The following is a 16416-nucleotide window of genomic DNA, read 5'->3' on the forward strand; positions in this document are numbered from 1 at the left end:
CCCCCTCTTCGTGTATCTTAAATGAGTAAGCACTTAGCTCCGGCTTTAGGAATCATTAGGCAGACATCATTTGGCAATTTGGAAGATGTGTGAAATGAAATGTTTCATCTCAGAGGAAGGTAGCTAGAAGCCAAATATTTCCAGATGTTCACTGGCATCCAATTTTATAAGTGTGCGTGCTTGCTGTTGTTGTGGTTTGTTTCCCTTTGGTGGGAAAATGTGTTTGTTTATTCACCTCATATTTATTGCATACCTAGTTTGTGCCAGGCCGTGTTAGTAAGGATGGAGCCCCCTTTAAAGAGCTTCCTGGTCTAGGAAGTAAAATGATGAGCAATTACGCTATGTTTCCTTAGGTGCTATGATAGGGGGCAAACCAGGGCTTAAAAGACTGTTCCAGTTCTTTTATTTTTAAGATTTTATTTATTTATTTGAGAGAGAGAGTGCCCAAGCACACTAGCAGTGGGAGGGACAGAGGGAGAGGGAGAAGCAGACTCCCCACCAAGCAAGGAGCTCAATCCCAGGACCCTGGGATAATGACCTGAGCCAAAGGCAGATGCTCAACCAATTAACCAGCTGAGCCACCCAGGCGCCCTGTTCCAGTTCTGTTTAACTGGAATAAGGATTCTGTAAATAATGACTCAGGAAACTATGCCTTAACTTTTTCAGTGTTTAATTCTACTCCCAGACTAATGGCAATCAGTTCCCTCAAGCACAGAAATTTCTGATAATGCTGAACTTGAGCAGATGTGCTTGACGCCTGGGTTTTAGTCACGTACACATGAACCCTATTCCAAGTGTACTATTGCTATACCTTACCACCAAGAGAATTCATAAATTCAAAAATTCAAATTTTAATCAGTTCATCCCTCCAATCCCTTGAATTTTGCTTCAAGGACATCGACTCGTGCGTCAGAGGTGCCAGGGTCTGACTTTTTTTTCCTTCTCCTTTCCCCATTGCCATTGGGGAAATGAGCAACCAATAAAAACAGACATTTTACTCAGCCCTTGTGTTTGTTAATAAACACCTTAAAATTGGGCAGTTTGCTTAAGACTGGTGTTTTTTCTCTCTCTTTCTTGTTACTATCTGGCTATACGTACACTTCCTCCATACACAGTGTGTTATTACCTGTCCATCATATAAGTTTTCGACACCACCCTTAAAGGGAAGGCAGACGTCGTGCCCATGGCACACACGGAACCCCACACCCTTGCACATACGCGTTCCCATTTCCCCTGGAGAAAGGCGCTGGCTTGTGCTGGTGAGAGGGATGCCATGTGCAGTGCTTGGGGATGTCTGTTTGTGCTCCCGTGGTCACTGCCCCCAAACATACACACGCTGGCCTCGGAGAGTAGCAAGACGTGTGAATCGGACATTTGCTGAGAATGAATGCATTTAGATGTTCACCCCTTTAGAACCATCTTTCCTACCGTTTCAGTTCCTTTTCTTTCTCACCAAGATTTGTTTGTACCTAAAATATGTCCAGCAGTTAGCCCTGAAACAAAATCTGCATTTTCAGAGCAAATCTTGTCACTGATGGAGGCAAATATTGTCTCTTGAGAATGGGTGCTTTCTTTATCTTCTAGCACCATCTTTCTGGGAGAGTAAGTTTGTATGTTAACTGATAACTTAGAGACATGAAAATTAACTTCCTTCCCTTGTATTTCTCTGCCTTCTCCCAGGAGAAATGAGTCTACCTCAGAGAGGAAGAGCCACCCTCCATCTTTGGCATCTTTTCTCTTGCTCTTCCCAAGTGCAACCCTATGTTCCTTCCTCTGGACCCACGAGGTTCTGACCTTAACCCTCCCATAACCTATCCAAGTCCAGTAGCTTCAAGGTCCAAATGAAGGTGCTCCAACCCCATGAAGCCCACCCTGCTCGCTGCAAGCCTGAGTGTTCATTGTACTTCCCACACTGTTTACCTGGTGTATGTACTGCCTTGTTTGGATGTACTGCCTTGTTTGGACCCCTGTTTGATTTTCATATGACTCTTTATGTCTCTCCAGTAGAATTGTAAGTGCTTTTAGAACAGCAAACCCTGGTTATGCCTCCTTGATTTTCCTATGCTGCTTAGCATAGAGTGGATATTCAAGAAGTTTTAGTTGATAAAACTAAAACTATTCTACCCTTAGTATCTCTGAACAAGCCCTGGGAAATAGGTCTTTAGGATCTGTTTCTTGCTAGGTCATTCTTGGGTTAGGAGAGATTTTTTTTGATGTCAGATTGGGGGCAAATCTGGATGATTAGCTGCAGGGTAGAACCCTTTGGAATCAGCTGTATTTGAATCTATGGGGTGGGAAGAGGATACGGTTAATCACCTTTATATTGGCCCATCTGCCTCTTTGTGGCTGCCATCTACCTGTTTGTAACTAAGCCATAACGAAGTTAAAGCACTATCTCTTTGGGATGCCTGGGTGGCTCAGTTGGTTAAGTGTCTGCCTTCAGCTCAGGTCATGATCCCAGAGTCCTGGGATCGAGTCCCGCGTCAGGCTCCCTGCTCAGTGGGGGGTCTGCTTCTCCCTCTGCCTCTGTCTGCCACTCTCTCGCTCTCTCTCTCTCTCTGACAAATAAATAAAATCTTTAAAAAAAGGCACTACCTCTTTAAAGAGTCAACCTCAATCTAAAGAATATGCCTGGATCACAAGTTAGCATGTTGGAATGACACCTGCTGTTTTATCGTACGCAGCACATTTTCTCACTTTCAGTGATAATACAGTCAGAACTATGACTTAAAGTCTAGACAAGAGAAATAATTTTGGGGTTCTAATACATAGAAAAAGAGTAATGGACTTAATTGTTGAGGTTGTAGGACAGTACGTGCTCTCATTTGCTGTTATTGGGAGATTTATAAAGAAGTTCAACCTTTGTTTGGTGGGGAGAGGAATTTGGCACCACAGGTGCGCATTGTCTGGTACTACCCAAGCAACGCTGATTCTTCATCATGTTAGTCTTGAGACTAAATTTTCATATTAAAACATACACACACACTTTTTCTTCTGGAAGAGATACTAAAGCAAGCGTTGCACTTCAAAACACTCCCTCTGCTCAATGTAGATAGCCATGATAATGTATAAAAAGAGATTTAAAAAAATTCATACACGGACTCAAAAACAAGACAGCATTTCTGTGGAGCAGGAATGGACTACTGAGTGGGGCTGAGGCAGCTGCCGGGCTGTGAGCCAACAGCAGGAGGCAGCAGCCAGGGGCTCCGCTCTCCCCCCTCTCCCCCCAGCAAGGGGAGCTAAAAATGCATGCTACAAGATAAGAGACTGGAGCCTGGTCACTGTTTGAAGCCAACGGCCCCCCCTCCCGAAAGGAAGCAGAGAAGAATGACAAGTAACTGGATGGTGGACTGGTGCTTCTGAGGAAACCGAGCCTCCCAACCAGGAGCGGAGCCAGCCTGCTTGCTGTTTCCCGACCGGATCTGTGAGACCCTGACATCGAAGCTGAACATCAGAATGCCATGATAAGAGCCAGTGGTGGGTTGGGGGGCTGGGGGTTGGGTGCAGGAAACCACAGAAGAGCACACAAGAGATGGTCAGAGACAATCTCCATCTCAGAAACAGCCTCCCACTGAGGGCACAGGAAGAAAACTATGCTCAGAGAAGGCTCTCAGCAAAATTAGCCGTTGAACCATTGGTTCACTTGAGACCAAACTCCATTTTGAACCAAATAATGAAGTTCAAATAAATACACTTGCAGTGGTCAAAAAGATAAAGATATAACATTAAAAAATGGGGAGTTGTGACAGAAGAGCAAATGGATATAAAACATTTATAAAGTTTGGAAATAAAAAAGTCACTGAATTTAAAAGTATGAAAAGTAAGACCATGAATTAGGTAAGAGTCCTGAGTTTCTCAGAACCCAGCACAGAGAGGCAGTGATTTAAGAGCACACACACCCGCGGGGGGATCTGAGAGGCTCTAACATACATCTAGTAGGAATGACAGGAAAAAAATGGAAGAGATGATGGAGCAAGTGTGGAAGCAATATTTAAAGAAATTTTGCTGAAGTCTTCCAAAATTGAAGAAAGTTGAGTCCTGAGCTACAGATACTGAGCAGGATTAATCCACATATATTCAAAATTAAAGTGAAATTGTAGAAGATCTGGGATTAAAGGCAAGATCTTAAAAGCCAGCGTAGAGGAAGATAGATTGCCCACTGGAGAACAAACTCGAAATGACAGCAGGCTTCCCAGCAGTGAAAATATAGGCCAGAAGATGATGGAACAGTATTCTAAAGTGCTGATGGGAAATTACTGTCAACAGAGAATTTTATAACTTTCTAAACTATTATTCAAGAATGAAAGCAGTAGAGACACGTTCAGGTACACAAGGTATATGAGCTTTCAGTCCACAGACCCTTATTAAAAGAATTATTAACGGATCTACTTAGAGAAGATGCAGGAACTAAGAGAACTGGTGAGTGTATGATTTCATAAACCTATAAATAAGCTCAACTAACTATAGGTAATTTTTTTAAAAAAATGTGTGTTTCAGGAGAAAACTGAAACTAAGCCCAAGAACAACACAGTGGGGTAGTTCAGTGGGTAGTTCAAACATGCTTGGAGCGGGGTTGCAATACTGAAAACTTTAAATGTGTATGTTTTTAGGGGCGCCTGGGTGGCTCAGTCGGTTAAGCGTCTGCCTTCAGCTCAGGTCATGACCCCAGGGTCCTGGGATCCAGCCCCACTTCGGACTCCCTCCTCAGCAGGAAGCCTGCTTCTCCCTCTCCCACTCCCCCTGCTTGTGTTCCCTCTTTCCCTGTGTCTCTCTCTGTCAAATAAATAAAATCTTTAAAAAAAATAAATAAATGTGTATGTTTTTAGAAATTATAGGTAGCCTCTTTCGAGAAATACAGTCTACACCTTACTAACCAGGTGAAGCAGGATGGGAAATAGGAGGTGTGGAAAATGTGATCAGTGCAGCAGAAGGCAGGAAGAAGGAAGGAAAGGGATATATAAAAATAAAAAAAATACAGAAATAAATCCAAATACCAGTAAATATCCAAATATGAGTGAGCAAAATAATGTAATAGGTTAAATTCACTGTAAAAAGAAAGAGGTGATTAGTTTGAATTTTTTTAAGATCCATAAAAGAGACACCTAAAAAATAAAACAAAATCACAGATGGGTGCAAAGTAGATGAAAGAACAATATTTTTTTTAAAAAGCTGGTGGGGTACTGTCAATATTAGACAGCATTTAGCCCTGCCATCTTCAAGAATGCACTCTTTATCAAAACAAGATCTATATTTGAGTTTTAAAACATGCCTAAATCTTGTAACCACCACCATAAACAGGATACAGAAGAATCTCAATAGCCTAAGACATTCCCTGGTGGTGAACCTTTGCCCTGAACCTCTGGCGACTGCCCATCTGTTCTCTGTCCTGTTTTGTAGAATGCCATATAAAATCAGACGGCGTGTCATTTTTTTGACATTGACATTGGTTTCAGTGGAAAAATTACCTAAATGCATGTCATCACTGGAATGTTTTTAGTAAATGATAGCATATCCACACTATGAATTGTCTGGTCCTCAAAATGAAGTAGAGCCCTATGTGCCAATGTGTTAGGGTCTTCAGGACATACGATGAAAGGGAAAAGCTCAAGGTGCAGGAACGGTCCATATAGTGAGATCCCATGTGTTTAAATGTCATATATATGCAAATGCACAGATCAAGATCTGGAAGAGTGTACACCAGACTTAGCAGGCTTACTGAAGAATGGCACAAAGGTAGGGCAGGAAAGAAGGACTCGACCACCTGTGTTTAAAAAAAAAAAAAAAGGTTTATGATAGCAAATAATAAAAGTATTTAGGCATAACATTAAGTGTCCAAAATCTATGTGAGGAAAGCTATAAAACACTCTTGATAGGCATAAAATTGGATGGAAACAAATGGAAACACACCATGGAGAGGAAGAATCAATGCCATAAAGATGTTCTTCTTAAACTAATTTATAAATGTAATTTAATTCCAATAAAAATGCCACCAAGGTGGTTTTTTTCTTTCCCTTCTGGATCTAGGCAGGTTGATTATAAAGTTCATTGTGAAAGATGAGCAGGGGTTTGAGCTGTTAATCACACTGATGACTGATCAGTTGTCTTTCTCCCGTGCTTGACCTTGAAGGGCTTATTGCTCTTGGTATCCCTAACACAGTATCTGACATACAGCAGATAGGCCAAAATGCTTGACTTCTCCTGAGGGCACACACAGAACCACTCCGCAATCCTGGTCTGCCCCTCCCAAAAATGTCATTTCTATCTCCAGCTTTGTTATTTCAAGCAGCTTCTCTGAAGTGAAGTGGTTTGGTTTTATTCTGTTTTGTTTTAACCTCAGCTCTTTGGTGTCTCATTCATGCAAATGGGATACTGTTTCAGCTTGTTACCACAGGTGGGTTCTGCTTTTCACAGCACTGGGTTTCTGGAAATTGTCTAAATTAAATAGATCTTATTTTTATATTATCATAGTGGATGTTATAATTCTAACAAAGTGCTGAGACTCAAATAACTATCATCAAAGCTATATCAGACAGTCTAAGATGTAGGCATGACCACTAATGATTTAAAATAGTGACAAGTATGATCCAAAGGCCCTAATTTTGCTCTGACAGTGCAAGGCATTTCAGTAGGTGATAAAGTATGCACATATTCCACTTAAAAATGCATCTCTTTGCTGGTATAAATTTGACAGTTATAATCTTAAATATTTGATTTCTTTTCTTAGATCTGAGCAGCATTTCGGGCATGGTTTAGATGGGTTGTTTCCTTTTTTTTTTTTTTTAAGATTTTATTTATTTATTTGAGAGAGAGAGAGCATGAGCTGAGGGAGAGGCAGAAGCAGGTTCCCCGATGAGCAGGGAGCCCAATGAAGGAAGGACTCAATCCCAGGACCCTGGGATCGTGACCTGAGCCTGAACCAATGCTTAAGCGGCTGAACCACCCAGGTGCCCTTTCCTTTTTTAAGGCAGCTTGAATTTTCACTTGGTCTCAAAAACACAGTGAGTCGATTCGGTGCTCTCTCTCTCTCTCTCTCTCACACACACACACACACACAAAACACAATGAGTCTCATTTTTCCCCCTAAAAGCAGCTGCTATGTTATCTCAAAATAATGTATAAATGAGAATTTATGAGTCCAAACTTTACTGAGCCCATTTCTGTAATCCCTGAAACCCTTGGGTTTCTTTTCCAGAAACATTACCTAGATATTATCACAGTGATGGAACAATTTTACATGTATATTTTTATCCCTCCGGGCCTTTCACTCTAAGGCCTTGAGGAGCATTTTATACATGTTGATCACCTAGACGTCAGCTGCTCCTTAGGATCTAGAGCATGATGGATCAAATTCCAGTCCATGGCCCCATGGCCCTCTCCAAGTTCTGCAGACTCCTGGAACGATTTGCTTCCCATGGTCCTCATTCCTGCTTCCATGGAAACAGTTTAGATTATAGATTTTTACCATCTCAGGCAAATTCTCCCTGTTTGTACCGATTTGATTGAAGCATGAAAGTTTGTTCCTTTTTGTTGTGATTTTTATAAAATTGACTCACAAAAGCTGTGTGTGTGTGTGTGTGTCTGTCTGTCTGTCAGTATGTCTGTGCATGTGTCTGTGTCTGTATAGCAGATTTTTACCAAAGCTTCAGGCAAGACTGCAAGGTATTGATATCTCAAAATAGAAATAATGAATGTATCCTCCAGCCTCCCACCATGTTGCCTGACCTATTTTCTTTGATTTGAGCCCCTCTCTGCTCTGCTGACTCACCTCCTCCCACCTCCAAGTCTGTACATCCCAGTATAGAGTAGGGTTGGCCATCTTTGTTGCCATGGCTTCATCCGACCTTTACTCTCAGTGACTCACCTTATTCTGTATCCTTCCCCTCCTACTTCCCAAACCAGTTCAGATATTTTCCTTAACACAGTTGATTTTTATTCAAGAATTATTCTCATATCTGCCTTTAGGATAGTAACTTCCTCACCTTGCTGTATTTTGGTTTATCCTGCTTTTTTTCCATTTTTTTTCTCCCCTCCTACCCCATCTCCCTCCCCCTCCAGTCTCCCTTCACAAACACACGTTGTAGCTCCTGGTCTCAAGCCCTTTTCCTCCAAAGGCATTCTAAGGGTTGCCTCTGGATGAAAATGGTGGAATTTCGCTGCACTGTGATGCATGTGTATGAGCTGGGGGTGAGCAAGGTGGGGGGGGTTGTCCCTGCTTACCCCTCAGCCACTCTGCTCCAGCAGCCTGCAACCCTGAGGCTCCTTTGAAATTGGTGTTGCAGCCTTTCTGTAAGGCTTGTTTGGGGCTCTAACCTTTAAATGAATAAAAGTAAAGAGAAGTGAGGTATATCGGTTTAATTAACAAATTTCTCCAAAAAGCGGGAAAGAGGAAACAAAGAATTTCAAGTTCTTACAAGCTGCTGCTGTTTTTTTACAAAGATACCACAAAGCACCCTGTGCCGTTTGTTGTCATGGTTGCCACTGCTGTTTTAGGAAAGCCTGGCCACCTTACTTTTGGCAACCGTACCTTCGAAAATGCACGTCCTTCTCCCAGTTCTTCTCAGTGCTGCCACGTTCAGAAATACTGTGTCTCTTTAACATGGCGGGGGCAACTTCCTTCCTCCGTCCTGTGGCCATTTTACTGTTTAAATGCTCACTCTCCTGCTGCCGGACTCCCTGAAGCTGTCCTGTTCCTTCTCACAGTCCTGGATTAGGCAACCAGCCATCATGTTTTGGGGGAATTCTACTCTGAGCTGCGTCTCTGCTGGAGTCTTCTTAGGAAATGTTCTCTCAGCCGCTGGGGCAGCTATCATCCTTAGCAACTGAGTTTCAGTATTTTTTCGACTCTGTGCTCACTTCTGAATAGTTAACAGCTGCTGGAAAGTAGCTCACCGTCCTTCCCCTCCTGGGATTTAAGTAGGCACATTTTTAAAAATTCTGTCTTCATGAAGATTGAAAGAGAAATAGCCGGCATCAGAAGACTAAAAGGAACTTGGGGAGGTGAGCTCTGTCTCCCTCCCCTACGCTGGGCTGTTTTCTGGGAAGCCCTTCTAGCAGAAGCTTGGTGAGGTGAGAAGACATGTGGAGGGGTAGAAGAACACTAGGCTGTAAACAGGACACAGGTTTAAGTTCCTGCTGTGTGAACTTGGACAAGTTACTGACATTCTCTGAACCTTAGTTGGTTTTTTCTTCTGTAGAATGGGGAGAATATGACCTGCTTCCCTAGCATGGCAGATGCTAGCCAATTAGGTACCTTTGTGCAGAATATAAAAAGTATCCCCACCTTGTGACCATAGATAGCCCCAAGAGAATGGGGCTTCCATCCCACCAAGGAGAGCACAGCAGGATTTCAGCCCACCCTTGTTTGCCCCATTTGCTTGGCACCCTTGTGCAATGGATATACTAAAACCTTATGCAAGCAAGTTCCATAGGTCTATCATCTTCCACCATTAGGAATAAGCCTGGGGAAGTACTAGGCAGGGGGCCAGGAATGGGGTCTGCCTCGTCGCTTGGCAGGGAGTTAGCACTTTAAGAAGGTGCCTGCCTTTTTACCTTCTAACCGATCTTGCTTTCACAAACCAAGTCTTCCGTGTTTTCTTTTCTTTTTTTTTTTTAATAGATTTTTATTATTTGACAAGAGAGACACAGCGAGAGAGGGAACACAAGTGGGGAGTGGGAGAGGGAGAAGCAGGCTTCCCGCTGAGCAGGGAGCCCAATGCGGGGCTCGATCCCAGGACACTGGGATCATGACCCGAGCCGAAGGCAGATGCTTAACGACTGAGCCACCCAGGTGCCCCTTCCGTGTTTTCATCACAACACTAACAATGCCATATTAACACTCAAGCTCGAAGGTGTCACTCTTGGGGAAGGTGCTCAGGGAAGCACTCCCTTTCCCTGCTCATCTCTCGCCTCTACCTTCTGCTTACTACACAGACTGTTGGAGCATTAAATGAGACTATGAGTGGGAGCACATCCAGAACATGACTCCAAACACTAAAGTGCTTATTTGTCTCTCTTCTGTATTCCTTAAGGGTAGTCTGGCATTTGTCTAGACTTCCTCCTACTATTTTCTATTCCAGGGGTTTCAAGGTAGAGTGCTTGACTCCCCAGAAATGCAAAGGGTGCTGCATTGAGATGTGAGATAAAAATGAAAACTTTTATTTAGACAGGCACACCTCATTTTATTGCACTTTGCAGATACTGTGTTTTTCACAAATGGAGGATTTGTGGCAACCCTGGGTCAAGCAGGTCTATTGACGCCATTTTTCCAACAGCATTCACTTGCTTCCTGTCTCAGTGTCACATTTTGGTAATTCTTGCAATGTTTCAAATTTCTTCATTATTATTATAGTTGCTCTGGTAATCTGTGACCAGTGATTATGACTTGCTGAAAGCTCAGATGATGGTGGACATTTCTTTGACATGACACTTTTGCCCTCTTAATAGACCATAGTATAGTGTAAACGTAACTTTTCTATGCACTGGAAAACCAAAAAATTCATTTGACTCGCTGTGTTGCAATATTTGCTTTATTGTGGTAGTTCAGAACCGAACCTGCGCTATCTTCAAGGTATGCCTGCATTTATTTTAAGCTTCAAGGGAAAGGAATTAAGCTTTCCTAATATTTCACATATGGATTGACAGGACTTTATGGATGTAATTATGAATAGACATACATATACTGAGTGGGCACGCTCAACATTTCTTCTCTGACATAGGTACGTGATAAAAACGCTTGAAGGCCACTGCTCAGTTCTCACACCTCTGTAGCCACCGAGTTCTAGAAATGCAGTCACGTGTGTGATTTCTTCCTTGCTTCTCCTGATTGACACAGTAAATAATTGCTCCCCGCTTTATCTTCCAGGACAGAGCTTTTATAACTCTTGTAGTGAGACTTCTTCTCTTCCCCTTAACCTCATTCTTTCATTGTTATCTGCATAGGGTATTGAAGAGGTAAGCTCTTTTCCTGGAACATAATTTGCATAAGGTAATTTGTTATGATAAAGTCAGATTGGGATCTTTTTGGTTTAATTCTAGAAATTCAGTAAAATAAAGTAAGAATGTGGGCTCTGGGTCCAGGTGGCCTGAGCAGGATGACAGTAGCAAGTAACTTAACCTTTCTGTGCCTTGGTCTCCTCATCTGTGAAATGGGAATAATAAGAGTACCTGCCTCATCAGATTCCGGTGACAATTAATGAATACCCATGACATTTTTAGAATAGGCTCAGTTGCATATTAAACACAGCAGAAGTTTTCTGCCATCAGCACTATAGTCACCATCCTTACCTTCTTCCCTAGAAGAGCTAGGGGCCACACGCAGACGTACGCAACTCTGAACCGGAAATACTCATGTCAGTTCAGGATTCATCCACTTTCTCAGCAGATGCATGCGGGTGGTCTCCTTTGTATTGGGCACTCTGCTAAGTGTTGGGCGCTCCACTCCATTGTCAGACCTTGTACGTCTGTCTGGTGGGCGGTGTCCCCCATGTCACCGACTTGGGGTCACATTGCCATGCCATAGCAGCCCACTTCACAGTGAATTCAGCTTCTGCTTCAATAACTGCTATAAAGGGCTTTACTGTTTGTTACCGAAATCACTAAATGTTTTACTATTGCAGAATCACTGAAAGCTACGGATTTCCAGCCATTTGACATTTTTATTTTTTTTTATTTTTTGTTTTTTTAAAGATTTTATTTATTTATTTGAGAGAGAATGAGATAGAGAGAGAGCATGAGAGGGGGGAGGGTCAGAGGGAGAAGCAGACTCCCCGCTGAGCAGGGAGCCCGATGCGGGACTCCATCCCGGGACTCCAGGATCATGACCTGAGCCAAAGGCATTCGCTTAACCAACTGAGCCACCCAGGCGCCCCATTTGACATTTTTAAATAGATTTTCCCTGCATTATTAATTCCACATGTTATCGCTGTCAATTCCTTGGTGGTTATTCTCCCTCTGAACTGTTTGCTTATTGTTCCTGTGGACAGTTCCTCCAGGTTGATTCAAAGAGTATTTGGCCTCGTACTCCATCATCTGCAAAAAGGATGCCCTCTTTCTTACCCAAATTGCAATGTTAGGAGACTACTGGACGTTCTTAGGGCTTACTATTTTTTTTTCTGACAAATTGCAGTATTGGTAGAGGGATAAAAGTTTTCAATGTAATGTTTTTTGTGAAAAGCCAGCAAGTTGAAACCTAATTATTTTACTATGGAGCACTTCTGTATTCTTTCCTATCTCTCTGTGGAGAGATGAAATGGTTTTTCTAAAAGCGTAGTGAATTCACATTTTATGAAGGTCATTTGCATTCATCTATGCATGCAGTCCAGGATATGGGTAGAAAGGAAGGGGTAAATGATAAAGACAGGAATTTCTTCCACATTTCCTCCTGCCAATCCTGTTAATTCTCATACACAAGCCCATCTAATCTGGGGAGCCATCCAGTTCAGGATTGAGTCTGATAAGGGGATGTACTTCCCAGACCAGTGACTGATTCTCCCGGGCTTCAGGGAGAGAAGAAATGCAAAATTTTAAAACACGTGAATGTTCTTTAAATACTTATTTTGTTGTGAGTTCTTCTGGGGCCTAAGAAAACCACTGTGTTGGGCGCCTGGGTGGCTCAGTTGGTTAAGCAACTGCCTTCGGCTCAGGTCATGATCCTGGAGTCCCAGGATCGAGTCCCACATCGGGCTCCCTGCTTGGCAGGGAGTCTGCCTCTCCCTCTGACCCTCCCCCCTCTCATGCTCTCTCTCTCATTCTCTCTCTCAAATAAATAATAGGAAATCTTAAAAAAAAAAAAGAAAGAAAGAAAACTGCTGTGTTTTATGTCATAACTCACACATGATGAGCAAAGTCAAGTATTTCATTTTCCCGGCACATGGGCCGGGAATGAAATCCTGGTGCTGGAATCAAGCATTGTATTCTCCAGGCAAAGGAAATGGACATTTATTGGATGTTATTGCTGCTTGCTTCACGCTAATGACATTATCAGAGCTCTTTGAATAATACAATTTGAAAACATTACTTCTGTGTTTCAGGTCATGCAAGACAAGATCATCTGCCTTCCAAAAAGGGTCCAGCCTTCTCAGAATCATTCTTCCGTGTCCAATGTCTCTCAAGCAGTTGCCAGCACCACCCCGCTGCCTCCCCCTAAACCGTCTCCTACCAACCCTGCCACCGTGGAAATGAAAGGGCTAAAGACAGATTTGGACCTCCAGCAGTACAGTTTTATAAACCAGATGTGTTACGAGCGAGCCCTCCACTGGTATGCCAAGTATTTCCCTTACCTGGTCCTCATCCATACCCTGGTCTTCATGCTCTGCAGCAACTTTTGGTTCAAGTTCCCCGGTTCCAGCTCCAAAATAGAACACTTTATCTCGATCCTGGGGAAGTGTTTTGACTCTCCTTGGACCACACGGGCTTTATCGGAAGTGTCTGGGGAGGATTCAGAGGAAAAGGACAACAGGAAGAACAACATGAGTAGGTCCAACACCATCCAGTCCGGTCCAGAAGGCAGCCTGGTCAACTCTCAGTCATTAAAGTCCATTCCTGAGAAGTTCGTGGTTGACAAATCCACTGCAGGAGCTTTGGATAAGAAGGAAGGTGAGCAAGCAAAGGCCTTATTTGAGAAGGTGAAGAAGTTCAGGCTGCACGTCGAAGAAGGTGATATACTCTATGCTATGTACGTTCGCCAGACTGTGCTTAAAGTTATAAAATTCCTAATCATCATTGGGTATAATAGCGCCCTGGTTTCCAAAGTTCAGTTTACCGTGGACTGTAACGTTGACATTCAGGACATGACTGGATATAAAAACTTTTCTTGTAATCACACCATGGCACACTTGTTCTCAAAACTGTCCTTTTGCTACCTGTGTTTTGTAAGTATCTACGGGTTGACGTGCCTTTACACCTTATACTGGCTGTTCTACCGTTCTCTACGGGAATATTCTTTTGAGTATGTCCGGCAGGAGACTGGAATTGATGATATTCCAGATGTGAAAAATGACTTTGCGTTTATGCTTCATATGATAGATCAGTATGACCCACTGTATTCCAAGAGATTTGCGGTGTTCCTATCTGAAGTGAGTGAGAACAAATTAAAGCAGCTGAACTTAAATAACGAGTGGACTCCCGATAAACTGAGGCAGAAGCTACAGACAAATGCCCATAACCGGTTGGAATTGCCTCTTATTATGCTCTCTGGCCTTCCAGACACAGTCTTTGAGATCACAGAGTTGCAGTCTCTAAAACTTGAAATCATCAAGAACGTGATGATCCCAGCCACCATCGCGCAGCTAGACAATCTCCAAGAGCTCTCGCTACACCAGTGCTCAGTCAAAATCCATAGTCCGGCACTCTCTTTCCTGAAGGAAAACCTCAAGGTCTTGAGCGTCAAGTTTGATGACATGAGGGAGCTGCCCCCCTGGATGTATGGGCTCCGGAATCTGGAAGAGCTCTACCTGGTCGGCTCTCTAAGTCATGATATTTCCAAAAATGTCACGCTTGAGTCTCTGCGGGATCTCAAAAGCCTTAAAATTCTCTCCATCAAAAGCAACGTTTCCAAAATCCCTCAGGCAGTGGTGGACGTTTCCAGCCATCTCCAGAAGATGTGCATCCATAACGACGGCACCAAGCTGGTGATGCTCAACAACTTAAAGAAGATGACCAATCTGACAGAGCTGGAGCTGGTCCACTGCGACCTGGAGCGCATTCCCCATGCCGTGTTTAGTCTGCTCAGCCTCCAGGAATTGGACCTCAAAGAGAATAATCTGAAATCTATAGAGGAAATCGTTAGCTTCCAGCACTTGAGAAAGTTGACGGTGCTGAAACTGTGGCATAACAGCATCACCTACATCCCAGAGCATATCAAGAAACTCACCAGCCTGGAGCGCCTGGCCTTCAGTCACAACAAAATAGAGGTGCTGCCTTCCCACCTCTTCCTATGCAACAAAATCCGATACTTGGACCTGTCCTACAATGACATTCGGTTCATCCCACCCGAAATCGGAGTTCTACAGAGTTTACAGTATTTTTCCATCACTTGTAACAAAGTGGAGAGCCTTCCAGACGAACTCTACTTCTGCAAGAAACTTAAAACTCTGAAGATTGGGAAAAACAGCCTCTCCGTACTTTCACCGAAAATTGGAAATTTATTATTTCTTTCCTACTTAGACGTTAAAGGCAATCACTTTGAAATCCTCCCTCCCGAACTGGGTGACTGTCGGGCCCTGAAGCGAGCCGGGTTGGTTGTGGAAGATGCTCTGTTTGAAACTCTGCCTTCTGATGTCCGGGAACAAATGAAAGCAGAATAACTTATTTTCCTTAAAGCTTGACTGAAACGTGCTTCTACCAAATACAGTATAAATAATTAGGTAGTCTTAATGCCTTTCCTATTTTATTTTTATTTTTTTTTCTTTTTCACACAAAACAAAATGTACACAAAGATTGAGTAAGGAGTATGTATTTTTTAATAAAAATTTAATTGTATTTTTTCAATATTAATATTTTAAAGTTTTATTTGTCCTGGAACCTAATGTATCTATTATTGTTTTCTACTGACAGAAACAGGTGGTTCCGTCTGGGTTTTTTTGTTTTTTGTTTTTTGTTTTTTTTTTTCATTTCATTCTTGTGAAAGGGAGGGAATTTTAAGTTGCATGCTTTTTGGTATTTTTTAAATAGATATTTTGCCAAGGTCATTTTTTGCTTGTTTACACCTGTCCAGGGTCCTTTTGTTTTCATTGTGTATGTACCAAGGAGTCCGTGCTAGTCATTGTAATACCAGCTGCCTTCTGCTTTGGTCAAGTCCTTCATCCTATAGAAAACTCTTCTCTGCTGTGTAAATTCACGTAAGTGCATTGCCACAGGCCATTGTTTTCAAAATTTCTCCTCATCTCCAACAGAACCCTAACTTGTGTTATTTCATATACCTGACTCACAGTCAACGTGATCGTTAGGCTAGAATTTTGTACTGAATTGGTCATTTATCATCTAACTGATTTGTGTTCTCACCAACATTTCAAAAATATCATTTAAAAACAAAATACAGAGGCTCTCCTCCCCCTGCCCTTCATCTTAATATTGCTATGTAGTACTGCTGAACAACCTTAGAGAAGCTAGATTTATTTTAATTAAAATAGGTAATTAAATTTAAAAATCAGAATCAGAAGCCTGGCTTTTAAGTAATGTAATAACCTTTGATATCTTGATATGGGTGTACATCAGATGGAAAAATATTCCCGGCTGAAGCAGTCTATGAAAGGGCTGGTGCATTGTAGTCAGGTGCACTGGTTGCTTCGGGTGGGGGGGGGAGGGGGCATCTCCTCACATTCAGCCTGGTACGCAGAATAACCCTCATCTCCATAAGTGGAGCTCCCGTAATCCTGCCCTTGCTGCGGATGCAAGGGATGCGAGCACAGGAACTCTTTC

At 42.7% G+C, this 16416-nt stretch overlaps 1 protein-coding gene across 2 annotated transcripts in view; it reads left to right on the forward strand.

Moving 5' to 3' along the window:
• The window catches only part of LRRC8C (leucine rich repeat containing 8 VRAC subunit C), a 39120-nt gene that overhangs the window by 16336 nt on the left and 6368 nt on the right, over positions 1 to 16416 (forward strand). Inside the window, exon 2 of one of the 2 annotated variants that reach the window (XM_021690147.1) lies at positions 13029 to 15285. In XM_021690147.1, the coding sequence (XP_021545822.1) occupies positions 13029 to 15285 (2257 nt within the window). Of the gene's footprint in view, positions 1 to 13028; positions 15440 to 16416 lie in introns of those variants that run through there. The other variant, XM_021690146.1, reaches the window with a different exon arrangement.

This window comes from Neomonachus schauinslandi, chromosome 4 (assembly GCF_002201575.2).
Source record: "Neomonachus schauinslandi chromosome 4, ASM220157v2, whole genome shotgun sequence".
NCBI lineage: Eukaryota > Metazoa > Chordata > Mammalia > Carnivora > Phocidae > Neomonachus > Neomonachus schauinslandi.